The 15,102-nt window shown below is 40.0% G+C and overlaps 1 protein-coding gene across 1 annotated transcript in view; it reads right to left on the reverse strand.

The window, feature by feature from the left end:
• Positions 1-15,102, reverse strand: part of LOC142560117 (uncharacterized) — a 79,705-nt gene that overhangs the window by 20,268 nt on the left and 44,335 nt on the right. Inside the window, exon 2 of the mRNA XM_075671943.1 lies at positions 13,000-13,078. Within this exon, the coding sequence (XP_075528058.1) occupies positions 13,000-13,078 (79 nt within the window). The remainder of the gene's footprint in view (positions 1-12,999; positions 13,079-15,102) is intronic.

Below are 15,102 nucleotides of genomic sequence, written 5' to 3' on the forward strand. Positions count from 1 at the left end.
TCGGACATTCTTATTTGAATGTCGTTATGAAATAGTAAATGAATAAACTGGGAAATGGAATGAAGTAGAAATATTTCAGAAAAAAAATGCTGCATATTTTTTTCTTTTAAGTTAACGGGGTCAGAGATGTGAACAATGTCCTCTGGAAGACCATTCCAATACAAGATTGCACGTGACAGTGCTGAGCTGAAGGCGGCGGCTTTTCTCGAAAGTTGTTTCAAGGTGAGGTAACTATGCAATTCGTACAATGTGCGATGCGGCATCCTAAGAGGTAGACTAAGTGTATGATGGCTATGAACAAGTTTATGGAAGAGGCATATAAGTGCGATTGTTCTGTCAAATTCTAGGGACGGAAAGGACAAGGACTAATGTTAGTTATGCTGGAATTCCGGCTATAGTATCATGCAATAAAACCAACTGCACAATTTTGTACGCATTCTAGGGAATGAGTTAGGTATTCTTGATGAGGTGACCAAATGGAAATTGCATGGTCAAGTTGAGGGCGAACAAATGTTTGATAGCTGAGTTGGCGAGTCGAACTGGGCACGCCTGTGAGGCGACACTTTAAAAAATCTAATGTGCGGTTAGCTTTAGCATCAACTTTTTACTATGTGGGTTGCCCATGAGAGATTAGGCAAAAAATGAACATCAGGGTACTTGCATGATGACGTGAGGCTGACTGGACTGTTATTAAGTGAACAATATATATAAAGAATTGGATCGTTTGCGGCTAAATGTCGTTAATCAGCATTTATCAGTGCTAAGGAACATCTGCCATGATGAGCACCAGGTAGTAATGCGGTCAAGATCTTCATGGTGGTTAACAGAGCGGATTTTGCGATAAAGAACGCAGTTGTTGGTGAATAAACTGATTGTCGAGCTGATGTGTAATCGTATGTCATTAATGAAGATGGGAAACAATAATGGGCCGATTACACTGCTTTCGGGCACGCCATATGATGCATCATTACGGGAAGATAATTAATTATCAACTGAAGTGAACTGTTTACGAAAAGATGAGAAGCTTCTAATCCAAGAAATTGTTAAGGAATCAAGGTACAAAGAAAATAGTTTTGATATTAGACAACAATGGGGAACGCGATCGAAGGCTTTGGGAAGGTCGAGGAATAAACAGCCGTTTTGAATACTTTCGTGCATTCCAAGAAATAGTTCGTGAGTAAACTCAAGTATTTTTTTCTCTTATAATAGCCTCTTCCTAAACCTATGCTGCTTTGAAAAAAAATAAATCGATGCTTCTTAAATGTAGTGGCATGTTAAATGCAATAATATGTTCGAGAAGTTTGCCACATATGGTTGTGAGTGATAATGGGCGATAGTTAGCAACGTAAGTTCGATCACCATATTTGAAAATTGGAATGACTTTTCGAGTTTTCCACTTGTATGTGGAAAGAGATTCTCAAAAAATATGACTGAGTATGATGCTTGATTGAACCACGGCATGTTTCAGAATTTTTTAGTTAATGCCATCGACACCACATGAAGTAGTAACTTTTAAATTATTAATCAATGATGCAATGGATGTCACAGTAACGTCCATAAGGCTCATGTACGCAAGGTCATAATTGGGTGCCCATTGAATATTGGAATAGTCTTCCTTCATGAACATATTGGTGAAAAAGTTGTTAAAAGTATGACAGCAATCATCTTGGGCGATAGAGTCGCCAGCCTCATCAACCAGCAAAAATATGCAGACAGTTGCGCAGCTAAAATTGTTTTCCAAAATTTTTTGGGATTGTGTTTAAGGAGGGTTCCTTAAGGTTCATTAAGGTTTAAGATAGATTAAATTACGAAGGTTCCTGTGGTTCCACGGTTTAGATGAGCTAGCAAGAAGACATATGCGACATATGTAAGTGTTCATCAACTGAGTCAATTCCTTTTCAAACTGACTCCAGATTTCATTAACAATTGCTGGGAAAAGGATTGCAGAAAACAATCACAGAAGTAACTTTAAACCAAGGTTAATTACATCGTAGCCTTTTTTTTATTTAGAAAATACTGCAGGCCTTGTAGTGGTCCTTGCAGGGGCGGCGGAAGTACAGGAATAAAACAATAAGAACAACAAGGAAATCCAAGAGTACATGAGTAGCAAAACAGAAATAACAAGAAACAGTTACATTGGAATTATTGCAGGAAAATAAAAAATAACAAATTCAGAAACAATGCAACAAAACAAGATAAAAAAGAAACAAACAACATTTTTCAACTGTTGCATGTTCAGCTGTCAACGCATTCAATGCTTTCAGTGTTAATAAAAAGCAATAAGGCAAGTTACTCCATTCGGTTATTGTGCGAGGAAACAAGGAATATTTAAAGGTTTTGGTTCTGGCAAAATACGGAGTTAATGACTTGGCATGCCGGTGCCTTGTTAATCGCCCTGTTAGTGGTTGTATGTATTGCTGCGGTTTAAGTGATAGCTGATTATTCTGAAGCAGATAGAGGAATTTATTCCTTTGAATTTTCCTTCGCAATTTGAGTGTTTGTATATTATTCAATTTTCATTAAGCTTGAGGGAGAGTCAGTCGGACGGTATTTAGAAAATATAAAGCGTATAGCTTTTCGCTAAATTTGTTCTAATGCATCGATGTTGCGTTTCGTGTACGGGTCCCAAACAATTGCCGCATATTCTAGTGTAGGCCTTATAATATAGTTGTAAGCCAACAGCTTGGTTTCCGGAGGTGCCATTCTTAATTTATGCCTGAGCAGACCAAGTTTTCTTAAAGCTGAAGCACATGTAGTAGAGATATGCTTGTTCCGGGAAAGATCATGCATTATGATAACCCCCAGGGGCCTATATTCCTCGACTTCGGATAGGGGTGGAGATGCAAGATCATAAGTAAACGGTAAAGGGTGCTTTTCTTTAGTAATTCTCATAGAAACTGTTTTATTAATGTTGAGCTCCATGTTCCACTGCTGGCACCAAGAATGAATGCTCTGAAGGGTAGAAATTAAGAGGACTTGATCTTCGTGGCATTTAATTTCATTAAACAAAACACAGTCATCAGCAAGCAATCTTAATTGAACGGGGTGAGCGACTACTTATACAATATAATCAATATATATTCAAAAAACAAGGGGCCAAGCACGCTGCCTTGCGGAACACCAAGTAACTGGCACTTCATCTGACGGGCAGTCGCTTATGCTGACGAATTGTGTGCGCTTAGTTAAGTATGCAGAGATCCATGCTAATTAATTATGGCGGCAGTTTTATAATTTCGATCTTTTCGATTAGTTTATGGTGACAAAAAAGATTAAATGCTTTTCTGTAATCCAGGAATATAACATCGATCTGACCAGGTTTATCAAGAATGCTAGCAAAGCTGTGAATGACTGAAGCCAACTGAGTGACGGTGGAAAACCCCTTCCTAAAGCCATGCTGTATCGGTGTGAATGCTGTTGTCAGTTCAAAATTCTTTTACCTGGTTAGCTATAATATGTTCCAATAGTTTGCAGCAAGATGAAGTAAGGGAAATCAGTCGATATTTTGTTATTAATGTCGCTTGGCCTTTCTTAAGCACTGGTACAACCCGAACCGATCGCCATTCCTTATTAAGGGTGGCGGAAGATAAAGATACACTGAAAATGCACACTAGAAAACGTGCAATCGTCTCTGCATAGCGGTGCAAAAAGGCATTTGGAATGTTATCCGGTCCTGGTGATGATTTCGTTTTTAAACTTAGCAGCATAGAAACCGCGCCGGGCGGTGATGTAACAGCAGGATCAACATAGCAAGGGGTACGGCTGAAGGGCACATGGTTCGAGACACTTGAAAATACTCTTTGAAAAAAATTGATTAAAATGTTGCGCTATACATCGCTTCTCAATAACAGTTACACCGTTGTGCACAATTGCCCTGTTATAATCGAAGATGTGTTTCGACGTTACGTTGTGGTGGCGAGAGGACATTTTTATGGTGAAATAAAGTAGTTTGTGATCTCTGAAAGCGTCTGTGAGGGTGATCGGGCTTATCTTGCCGAGAACCGACATGAGAACAAAATTTTATATGTTAAGACCACGCATAGGTCCGTGATCTCGTTGAGTTAAGGAAAAGTCTAAGGATAGTTCAAATAATTAATCGAGACACAAGCCGGTGCAATTAAGAAACTCCGCTTGATATCTGTTTATCTGAAATCACCAAATAAAAGAAATTGGCTTTTGGAATGTTTACCCAGATATTTGTGAGGTCGGCATGCAGATCGTCCACGATAGTGTCTGAACTTGCGGGTGTTCGGGATTCCAAACACGATGCAGACCCATAAAGTGTCTAGGGGTGATAAAGTGTTAACACAAAAAGAGGAAATACGCTTTTTTATGGCTATCATTGCCCCCCCCCCCCCCACACCTTCTGTTTGGTCTGTCATTCGGATAAACAACAAAATCCCAGGAATAAGGTAATATTCCGTCATCTGTGATATTTACATGCAGCCACGTTTCAGTTGACGTTGGGATGTCCGAGTGAGTTACTGTCTTGTACATACGAGCACAATTTGGTACGCTTGGGGAAAATGGTGCGTATGTTGGCAAATGATGTCGAAAGCCGAGGATGTGTAATACCACCACAGTAAGGCTGGGGATGATTGTCAGGCTTGTGTGAAACTGCTCTATGATCCCAGCTGAACGATATTAAAGCCATGACGAAAGGCTAAAAAGTGTGAAATTAAAGTTCACAGGTTTGAGCAAATGGATGGACAATATAGAAGATGTAAACCTTTTAAAAGTGGCCCGTGACAGATAGCACAATTCTAGTTGATGAACTGGTCTACTTGAAGAAATGGACATTACTTCCACAAAGAATTGGCATGCGTAATCGGCTGATTATCAAAAATTCACTGATTAATGTTTTTAACTAATTACCTAATGGACGATATTACGATTTACAGCTTCTAGCCATTCGCAAGATGAATAAACTTCGAAATAATTCTCACGACACCAGTTTCAAGATATTAATTCCAGAATATAGCAGAGAAATGCATTGACTTTCAGTTACTTTCTTTAAAAAAACGTCATTTTATGCACTGAAGCACAAAACTAGCTGGAACACCAATGCATTTCTCCGCAAACTTCGGGGATTAATATCTCGAAACTGGTGTCATCCTTATAATTCGTTCCAAGTGGTCCTGTCTTGCAAAGTCAACGGCTGGAATTTGTAAATTGCAACATGGACAATGAGGTAATTAGTTAAAAACCTAATAAGAGAATTTTCGGTAATTATTCGATTATGCATTTCAATCTTTTGTGCAAATCCGCCTCTTCAAGGAGACTAGCTCATGAAATAGAATTGTGTTATCTGCCACACGCAACCTTTAAAAAAATTTGAACATGTTCACTGAAACGCCCTGTATAGCAGTATCCTGGCAATGGTAGACAAAAGCGCATTTTTTTCTGTCATGCGTCAGCGAACTTGAAGAGCAGTTGTTGACGCAACAACCCCTTCATTCACAACAAGTCAGACGCTAAATAAACATAGACGCAAACTGAGACCAAGGTTATACCTGCCCTAAAAACAACAGTTCCATACCTTTCAGCCGATTTGATTGAATGAGCTTACTGTTTTGATCTTTCTTTCTAAATCGGGAAAATAATGACGTATGATAGCAAATTTTTCAAGCTTCAAGTGAAATACAATGTTATTTCACTGAGCATTCAACTCAAGTCCGGCCATATTACTAATGGTGAACGTTCTTCTTCCACAAGGCGTCTCGCTCGCAGTGAAAAAGCCAGCCTGGGGCACTTGCAAATGAACTCAGATATGGTAAACTGCTCGTGAACAACACGCACTATGTTCTTGATGCTAAACCTGAGTGCACGACAGAAAAAGATCAAGAACAACGTGCAATTAGTTCTGAATTTCTGTTACCAAAGAACCTGCTGGTTATTCGGCATAGCAAAGCGATAGAAGTGGAATGTCTCTGCCGCATCATGTATATGTATATCCTGTTTACTATAATTCGAGGAGTTCTGAACATTTCCTCTTCCTTCAGCCATTGGCCCTTGCTCTCCACAGATTGTTGCCTTGACGAATACATGACCTTCGACTAATGGCTTCCGAAATCTTTGAACATGCCAATCGCTACGAAATTGATCGGCAGGATCAGTGATGGCGTCGTGGAGGCAGCATTTTCGACATTTCTAATGACAATCCTTATTCATGAACTTTTTTTTTTATTTAGATCACGCTGCAGGCCGTCGCCTAAGCAGGGGTGGCATAATACAATGAAAGCCAACAAACAAATTCAAACAATACACAAAAATAGAAGCAGTGAAAACATGGTTCAGTAGTAGACACACTGAAATAACTATTTACAGGTAAAGCTCATGCAACACTGCGAAGCACTAGTCACGGACATTAATTTCACAGCCATCATAGTTTGAATCCTCGGATCATGAAGAAAAAGCTACATAATTTTCAAATTTGGGGTAATTATTTTCCAAAAAGGCTTCAGGTGGTAAGATTCATCGATAGTCCAAGAAAAAAGGAATACATAAAATATTAGTGAACGCGAAGTGCAGTTCAAGGGTGTCAGCATGCGTACGTCTAGTTTGTCTAGAATTCCTGTTACTACTGATCTCAAAATCGTCTGGGCTTCATTCACGATCAATTCGACGAAATAGGTGAGGCACATTGTTTATTTATATTTAAAATAAGATCTAGGCTATGTCTAACAGTTCAAAGTGTGTAAAATTTTTGCATGCCTTAGCAGTAATTACGTTCTTCGAGGATTGTAGCAGCATTAAATGTAGAACACAGACACAGAAACGAAAGAATAGACGTGGAAGTAGCCCCACTGTCAACTGATGTCTTGATTGAAATTCCCGCGTTTTCTATTAGTCAACAAATCTGGCCCCTTTTATCTACTTATGACTAAAAGGGACGAGATTTGGCGACAAAATAAAAAGCGCGGGAATATCAATAAAGAAATCACTTGACGCTGAACGTATGTCCACGTCTGTTCGTTCGTTCCTGTGTCAGTGTTCTACAATTTCTGCTGTTACAATCCTCGAAGAATGAACCTACTAGCTCAGTTACCCCCCCCCCCCCCTTTTTTGACAGTAATTACATATGCAGGGTATCTGAAGCATTATACCTGTTTTAGAAACAGCGCTGAATTTAACATGCTACCCTGGGAGAACTGTAAACATCAAGAAGATCACATCTATTAAAACGGGTGGAATATTATGTGTAATTTCTTCAGCAAGTCCCGGAAAGCGTATATGCTGGAAGATTTCAAACAGACCAGTGAGATAGGGGCAACATTTTAAAGTGTGGGATTTAATTATAGGCCACTGCAATGTTTATTGCAGCTGCTGAAAAGAAACAGCTTCACTGGAAATTGGGTTGCTATTGTGCAAGGTCACACAATTCTTCACTCTTTTGTTGTGTGTTCGTACTGTTAGCGACTGGGAACTCGTGTAGACTCAACTTTGTGTGCCGCCTAGAAAGCTGATATTCGGTATTTGTTATAATTATTTGCGTAGCTGTAGTAATTTGGCTAATGACAATCGCGACACCATTTATGCAATTCCAATATGTTTGCCAAACGTGTCAGTATTACTTGCAGGTGATTTTAAGTACCGGAATATTGTTTCCCATGCTGCTGTCACTCAATTGAGTTTGTTTTGTACTAAGTGTACGGAGCCTCCGTTATGATTTATACTATGAGCAAATTGTTTACACCATGCATCAGCGTGGACTGCATCATCTACTTTGTGCTATATCTGCTTACTACGGCACCAGCTCTTTGTAGTTCAATTATGATCTTCCAGAAGCGAGTGACCACTGTGTTTTTCACTTCATGGTAGATGTACAGGTTGATCAAGCATCAGTGTAATCATACTAAGCATGTAACAAATTGTGGAGCTGCTGAATTTCATGATGTAATTCATAAGTTTTCTGCTTTCATCGATGAAATCTGGCAGGGTTTTACAAAGCAGTATCTGAACGCCAACTGGAAACTATTTGAGTAGTTGCTTCCCTCGCAAGCACTTCATACACTAAGACTGCTAACGTCTAATAAGCACGTGCTTCGTTTAATCAACCATAAAGTGTAAACGAATGCTTCGTTTTGCTAAAGTTATCAGCTCCGCGTCACGTTGGGATAACTACAGCTCGTTACTTGCAGACCATAAGAAAGAGCTGAGATTACCAAAGGGTATATTGTTCAATGATATGCTCAGTTTTATGCTGACTAGCAATTTAAGATAATTTCCGAAGGTTACTTATAAAATGTGTACTTGCAATGCTACACTTCTGACGGAGGGCCAAAAATTTATCCTTAGCGAAGAAAGTGCCAGTGTCGTAACGCTGTTTTCTTTGTCGTTCTCGTACGACGACAGTTTTCATAATCCTGATTATGGCACATTTGTGTTTTGCCCGATGCATTCGATTTGTTTTTTTATTCGGCAGATAGATCAGTTTTACGCAGATGTTGGATTAGCCATGAGAAAAGTGCAAATTCAGTATACTGTAGGCATGGCTGACTTCAATGCAAAAGGGAGGGAAAAGCAGGCTAGTGAACAAGAAACTGGCCACCACAGCGTGCATTCTAGCGACACTAGAGGAGAGATGCTGTTAGACTTCGCGGAAAGGAATAAGATACGAGTAATGAACACCTTCTCCAGGAAGCATAGCTACAGACAGTGGACCTGGAAAAGCCCTAGTGGTGCCCTAATGGGGAAACAAGAACTAGATTTCATACTTTCTGCCAATCCTGGAATAGTGCAGGATGTAGAAGTGTTAGTGTCAATTGTAGTGATCATAGGGTTAGCCAGGTCTAGAATTCACCTCAATTTGAAGAGAAAAAGAGTAAAATTGGTCAGGAAGGAACACGCCAACCGAGACGCAGTAAGGGTAAAAGCAAACAGGCGCAGGCTGGTACTTGCAAACAAATGTGCGGCCTTAGAGCAGAGATGATTATGACATAGACTTAATGAATAAAACCATAACTAGGCTGCCTTCAGAAGCAGCAGCTGAAGTGAGAGGTAAGGCACCAAGGCAACCAATAGGTGAGCTCTGCCAAGTAACAAAGCAGCTAATAAGCAAACGACAAAGAATTGCAGTGTCCAACTCAAGTGATCAGACACAGCTCCTAGAGCTGTCAAAACTGGTCAACAAGTAGTAAATAAGGTATTTCCGAAATTATAATGCGAGAAACACTGAGCAAGCAGTAGAACATCGACACAGCATGAAATCAGTGAGAAGGAAACTAGGCATAGGACAAACCAAGCTCTATGCTCAAAGAATAAGCAGGGTATTATCATCAGCAATCTTGAAGATATAATAAAAGCAGCAGAAGTATTCTATACTGACCTGAACAGTACCCAGAGGACTCAGGTGTACTCCATTCAAAACAGCAATGAACAGGATAGAGAAACTACTCTTATATCTAGAGATGAGATCAGAAGGGCTTTGCAAAACATGAAACAGGGAAAAGCGATGGAAGATGGAATAACAGTCGATTTAATCAAAGATGGAGAAGACATAATGCTAGAAAAACTGGTGGCTCTCTGTACGAAGTGTCTATCGACTGCAAGGGTCGCAGAAAACAGGAAGAATGCAAACATTATACTAATCCACAAAAAGGGAGAATTTAAAGAATTGAAAAATTATAGGCCCATTAGCTTACTCCCAGTATTATATAAAATATTTACCAACATAATCCCCAATAGAATGAGGGCAACACTGGACTTTCTTCAACCAAGGGAGCAGGCTGGTTTCAGGAAGGGATTCCCTACAATGGATCACATCCATGTCATAAATCAGATTATCGGGAAATCCGCAGTGTACAATAACCCTCTCTATACGCCTCACATAGATTACAAAAAGGGATTTAATTCTGTAGAGATACGAAGAGTCATAGAGGCATTACGTAATCAAGGAGTACAGGATGCTTACCTAAATGTCTTGGAAAGTATCTACGTACATACCACACCTACCTTAATCCTCCGCAAGTAGGAATGTACCTATAAAGAAAGGGGTCAGACAAGGAGCCACGATCTCTCTATTGCTATTAACTGCGTGCGTGGAAGAAGTGTTCAAGCTATTAAACTGGGAAGGCTTATGAGTGAGGATTTACGGCGATTATCTCAGCAACCTTTGGTTTACAGGTGACATTGTTCTGTTCAGCAACACTGGAATGATTTACAACAAATGATTGAGGACCTTAACAGAGAGAATGTAAGAGTGAGGTTGAAGATTGATATGCAGAAGACAATGATAATGATCAATAGCCAGGCAAGGGAATAAGAGTTCAGCATCGCCACTCAGCCTCTGGTGTCTGTGAAGGAGTACGTTTAGCTAGGTCAATTACTCACAGTTGACTCTGATCATGAGAAGGAAATTTCCAGATGAACAAAAATGAGTTGGAGCGCATACGGCCGGCAGGAAGCTTACCAATATCATTGAAAAGAAAGGTGTACAACCAGTGCATTCTAATGGCACTAACATAGGGAGAAAAAACTTGGCGACTGACAAAGGAGCTCGAGAACAAGTTAATGTCCTGGTGAAGAGTGATGGAACAAAAAATGTCAGGCATAACGTTAAGAGATAGGGAGCGAGTGGTGTGGATCAGAGAGCAAACGGGTATGGCTGATATTCTAATTGACATTAGGAGAAAAAATGGATCTGGACAGGTCATTTATAGCATAGGTTAGATAACAGGTGGACCATTAGGATTACAGCATGGTTGCCAATAGAAGGGAAGTTCAGTCAAGGACGGCAGAGGAATAGGTGGGGTTACGAAATTAGGAAATTCGCAGGTTCTAGTCGGAATCAGTTGGTGCAGGAAAGGGATAATTAGAGTTCGCAGGGCGAGGCCTTGTTCCTGCAATGATGATGATGATAATGATTATTATAATATAATTAAAAACCTTCAAAAACTCTCTTCAGCTGGTATGAACAGCAATTCTAAGGTTCTTATTAATACTAAAGTATGCAGTTCCGGAATTCTCTCTCTTGATACCGTATTCCGGATGATGGGAATGTGGGAAAAGCTATTGCTTTTTTTTAGTTTTGTGGCAAGAATTTTCGTAAACGTCATTAATTTTTGAAACTTATACATTGCGAGTGCACCAAGCAGAGTCACGGAACATGCCATTTATTGTCATACAGATAACTCCCTACAAGATGACGCATTTTTTTTAGAAGGCTTAACACCATTCGCGAAAAACATTATCGTGTGAAACTGTACAGTGGCGTACCAACGATTTTTCGAATAGGGGGGCAGGAAGTTGGCAAATGACGTGTGATCTGATACTCTACTAATCCACAAAAAGGGAGACGTTAAAGACTTGAAATATTTTAAGCCCATTAGCTTACTCCCAGTATTATATAAAATATTTAGCGACATAATCTCCAATAGAATAAGGGCAACACTGGACCTTAGTCAACCAAGGGAACAGGCTGGCTTCAGGAAGGGATACTCTACAATGGATCACATCTATGTCATAAATCAGATTATCACGAAATCCCCAGAGCACAATAGGCCTCTCTATATGGCTTTCATAAATTACGAAAAGGCATTTGATTCAGTAGAGATACGAACCGTGATAGAGCCATTACGTAATCAAGGAGTACGGAACTCTTATGTAAACACCTTAGAAAATATCTACCAAGTTTCCACAGCTACCTTAATTCTACACAAGAAAAGCAGGCAGATACCTGTAAAGAAAGGGCCCAGACAGGGAGCCAATCCCTCCAATGCTATTCACTGAATGCTTGGAAGAACTATTCAAGCTATTAATCTGGGAAGGCTTAGGAGTAAGAATCAAAGGCAAATATCTTGGCAGCCTTTGGTTTGCCGATGACATTGTTCTATTAAGCAGCACTGTAGACGAATTACAACAATTGATTGAGGACCTTCAGAGAGAGTGTAAGAGTGGGGCTTAAGATTAATCTGCAGAAGACAAAGATAATAATGAATGACCGGACAAGGAAACAAGAATTCAGGATCGCAAGTCAGCCTCTAGAATCTGGGAAGGAGTACGTTTACCTAGGTCAACTAATCACAGGGATCCCTGGGCATGGCAAGGAAATCCACAGAATAAAAATAGGTTGGATCGCATACGGTAGACATCGTGAGCTCCTGACTGGAAGCTTACCGTTATCATTGAAAAGGAAGGTGTACAATCAGTGCATTTTACCTGAGATGACATATGGGGCAGAGACTTTGAGACTGACAAAGAAGCTTCAGAATAAGTTAAGCACTGTGCAAAGAGTGTGGAACGAAGAACGCTAGGCATAACTTTAATAGACAGAAAGAGGGCGATTTGGACCAGAGAGCAAACGGGTATAGATGATATTCTAATTGACATGATAAGAAAAATATGGCGCTGGGAAGGTGATGTAATCGTAGAGTAGATCACCGTTGTACCGTTAGGGTGACAGAATATATTTGCGGGTATATATATATATATATATATATATATCATCAGCCTCAGTGCATTCAGTGCATTCAATGGTACTAACACAGGGGGAAGAAACTTGGCGCCTGACAAAGCAGCTCACAAAAAAGTTAATGTCCTGTTGAAGAGTGATGGAACAGGACATTAACTAGGGCTATTGTGTTCACAGACTCATTGACTGTAGTCCGAGCCCTAATGAATGTACATAAACATAAAAACACTGTCTTCAATGAACTGTATACATTGCTATGCTCAGCTTATAGTGCTAAACAAATGATCATCCTATGCTGGATACCTGGCCACTGTGGTATAAAAGGCAACGAAGCTGCTGACGAGAAAGCTATTTCAGTAGCTTTTAGTGACACGAACATAAACATACCCATCCCAGCCACAGATCTTAAAGCATACTTGCGTCACAAGCTGAAAATACACTGGCAGCAACATTGGAATGCTCAGATATCAAATAAACTGCACTGGATAAAACCCAAATTAGGATATTGGGTATCGGAGAGAACATCACGATATAACGAAGTGGTCCTTTGCCGATTAAGAATAGGACACACTTACGGCAGTCACTCTTACCTCTTGACTGAGAGGTATCCTCCAACTTGTAGTAAGTGCGGCCAAAATCTCACAATCCTGCACGTTCTTATTCAATACCCTGCAATAGAAGCACAGAGAAAAGGGTATTTCATTTCTGCATATCGCAAAAATATTGCTCTTCACCCGAAATTTTTTCTTAGCAATGAACCGCTTTTTAATCCGAAACTAGTCTTAGAGTTTTTAGCTGAAACAGACTCTGGAAATCATTTGGCCAGGGAAATTTTAGCGCACGTATAACAGCCCCTGTACCCAAAGGCTTTCTCGAAGCTAAAGTGTCAATGTTATGTTTTATTCTGTCATGTTTTAACGAAACCCCATTACCATAGCCCACAGCACTACTTAGTGTCATTATTTTAGCAACTATATATTTTACGCCATCCACAGCGACCGCTTTTAGGCTTTTTTACAGCCGTGTCACATATACCATGAGAAATTCATTGTCTAATTCATTGTCTACACCACTCAGAATGCACCGTTAACATCACCTTTGTCATGGCGCTCTTTGGCCCATACCTGGCCCTTGCGCCATAAAACACCACACATCATCAAGAGTGATGGAACAAAAAAATGTCAGGCATAACGTTAAGGGATAAGAAAAGAGCGGTGTGAATTAGAGAGCAAACGGGTATAGCCGATATTCTAATTGACATTAAGAGAAAAAAAATGGATCTGGACAGGTCATGTAATGCATAGGTTAGATAACAGGTCTACCATTAGGATTACAGCATGGTTGCCAAAGAAGGGAAGTGCAGTCAAGGACGGCAGAAGACTAGGTGGCGTGATGAAATTAGGAAATTCGCAGGTGCTAGTTGTCATTGGTTGGTGCAGGACATCGAGATCGCAAGACGAGGCCTTCATCCTGCAGTGGACATAAATAGGCTGCTGCTGCTGATGATGATGATCATTATTATAATTGAAAACCTTAAAACATTCTGTTCAGCTGGTGCGAACAGCAACTCTATAAGGTTCTTATTAATACTAAAGTATGCAGCTCCAGAATTCTCTCTCTTGAAGCTGACTGTCTTCCGGATGACTGGAATGTGGGAAAAGCTATTCCTTTCTTTTACTAGTTTTGTGGCAAGCATTCTCGTTCATCTCACATTAAATTTCGAAGCGTATAGATTGCGAGTGAATCAAGAAGAATCATGGAACTTCCAATTTATTGTCATACAGCTAAATCCCTAGAATATGACAAATTTTTTTAGAAGGCTTAACACTGTTCACGAAAAACATTATCGAGGGAAACGTACAGTGGCGTACCAACAATTTTTCAAATACGGGTGCGAGGAGTTGGCAAACCACGTGCGATCTAATCCTCTACTAATCCACAAAAATGGAGACATTAAACAATTGAAAAATGTTAGGCCCATTAGCTTACTCCCATTATTGCATAAAATATTTACCGACATAATCTCCAATAGAATAAGGGCAACACTGGACTTTAGTCAACCAAGGGATCAGGCTGGCTTCAGGAAGGGATACTCTACAATGGATCACATCCATGTCATAAATCAGATTATCGAGAAATCCCCAGAGCACGATAGGCCTCTCTATATGACTTTCATAGATTACAAAAATGCATTTGATTCAGTAGAGATACGAGCAGTCATAGAGGCATTTTGTAATTAAGGAGTACAGACCGCTTATGTAAACACCTTGGAAAATACCTGCAGAGATTCCACAACTACCTTAATTCTACACAAGAAAAGCAGGGAGATAAAGAAAGGGGTCCGACAGGGAGCCAATCCCTTCAATGCTGTTCACTTGGGAGAAGTATTCAAGCTATTAAACTGGGAAGGCTTAGGAGTAAAGATCGACGGCGAATACCTCAACAACCTTTGGTTTGCCGATGACATTGTTTTTTTCAGCAACACTGGGGACGAGTTACAACAAAAGATTGAGGACCTCAACATAGAGAATGTAAGAGTGGTGTTGAAAATTAATATGCAGAAGACAATTATAATGATCAATAGCCAGGCAAGGGAACAAGAATTCGGGATCGCCAGTCAGCCTCTAGAGTCTGTGAAGGAGCACATTTATCTAGGTCAACTATTCACAAGGAAGCCTGACCATGAGGAGCAA

Source organism: Dermacentor variabilis, chromosome 10, assembly GCF_050947875.1.
Source record: "Dermacentor variabilis isolate Ectoservices chromosome 10, ASM5094787v1, whole genome shotgun sequence".
In the NCBI taxonomy this organism is placed as follows: Eukaryota; Metazoa; Arthropoda; class Arachnida; order Ixodida; family Ixodidae; genus Dermacentor; species Dermacentor variabilis.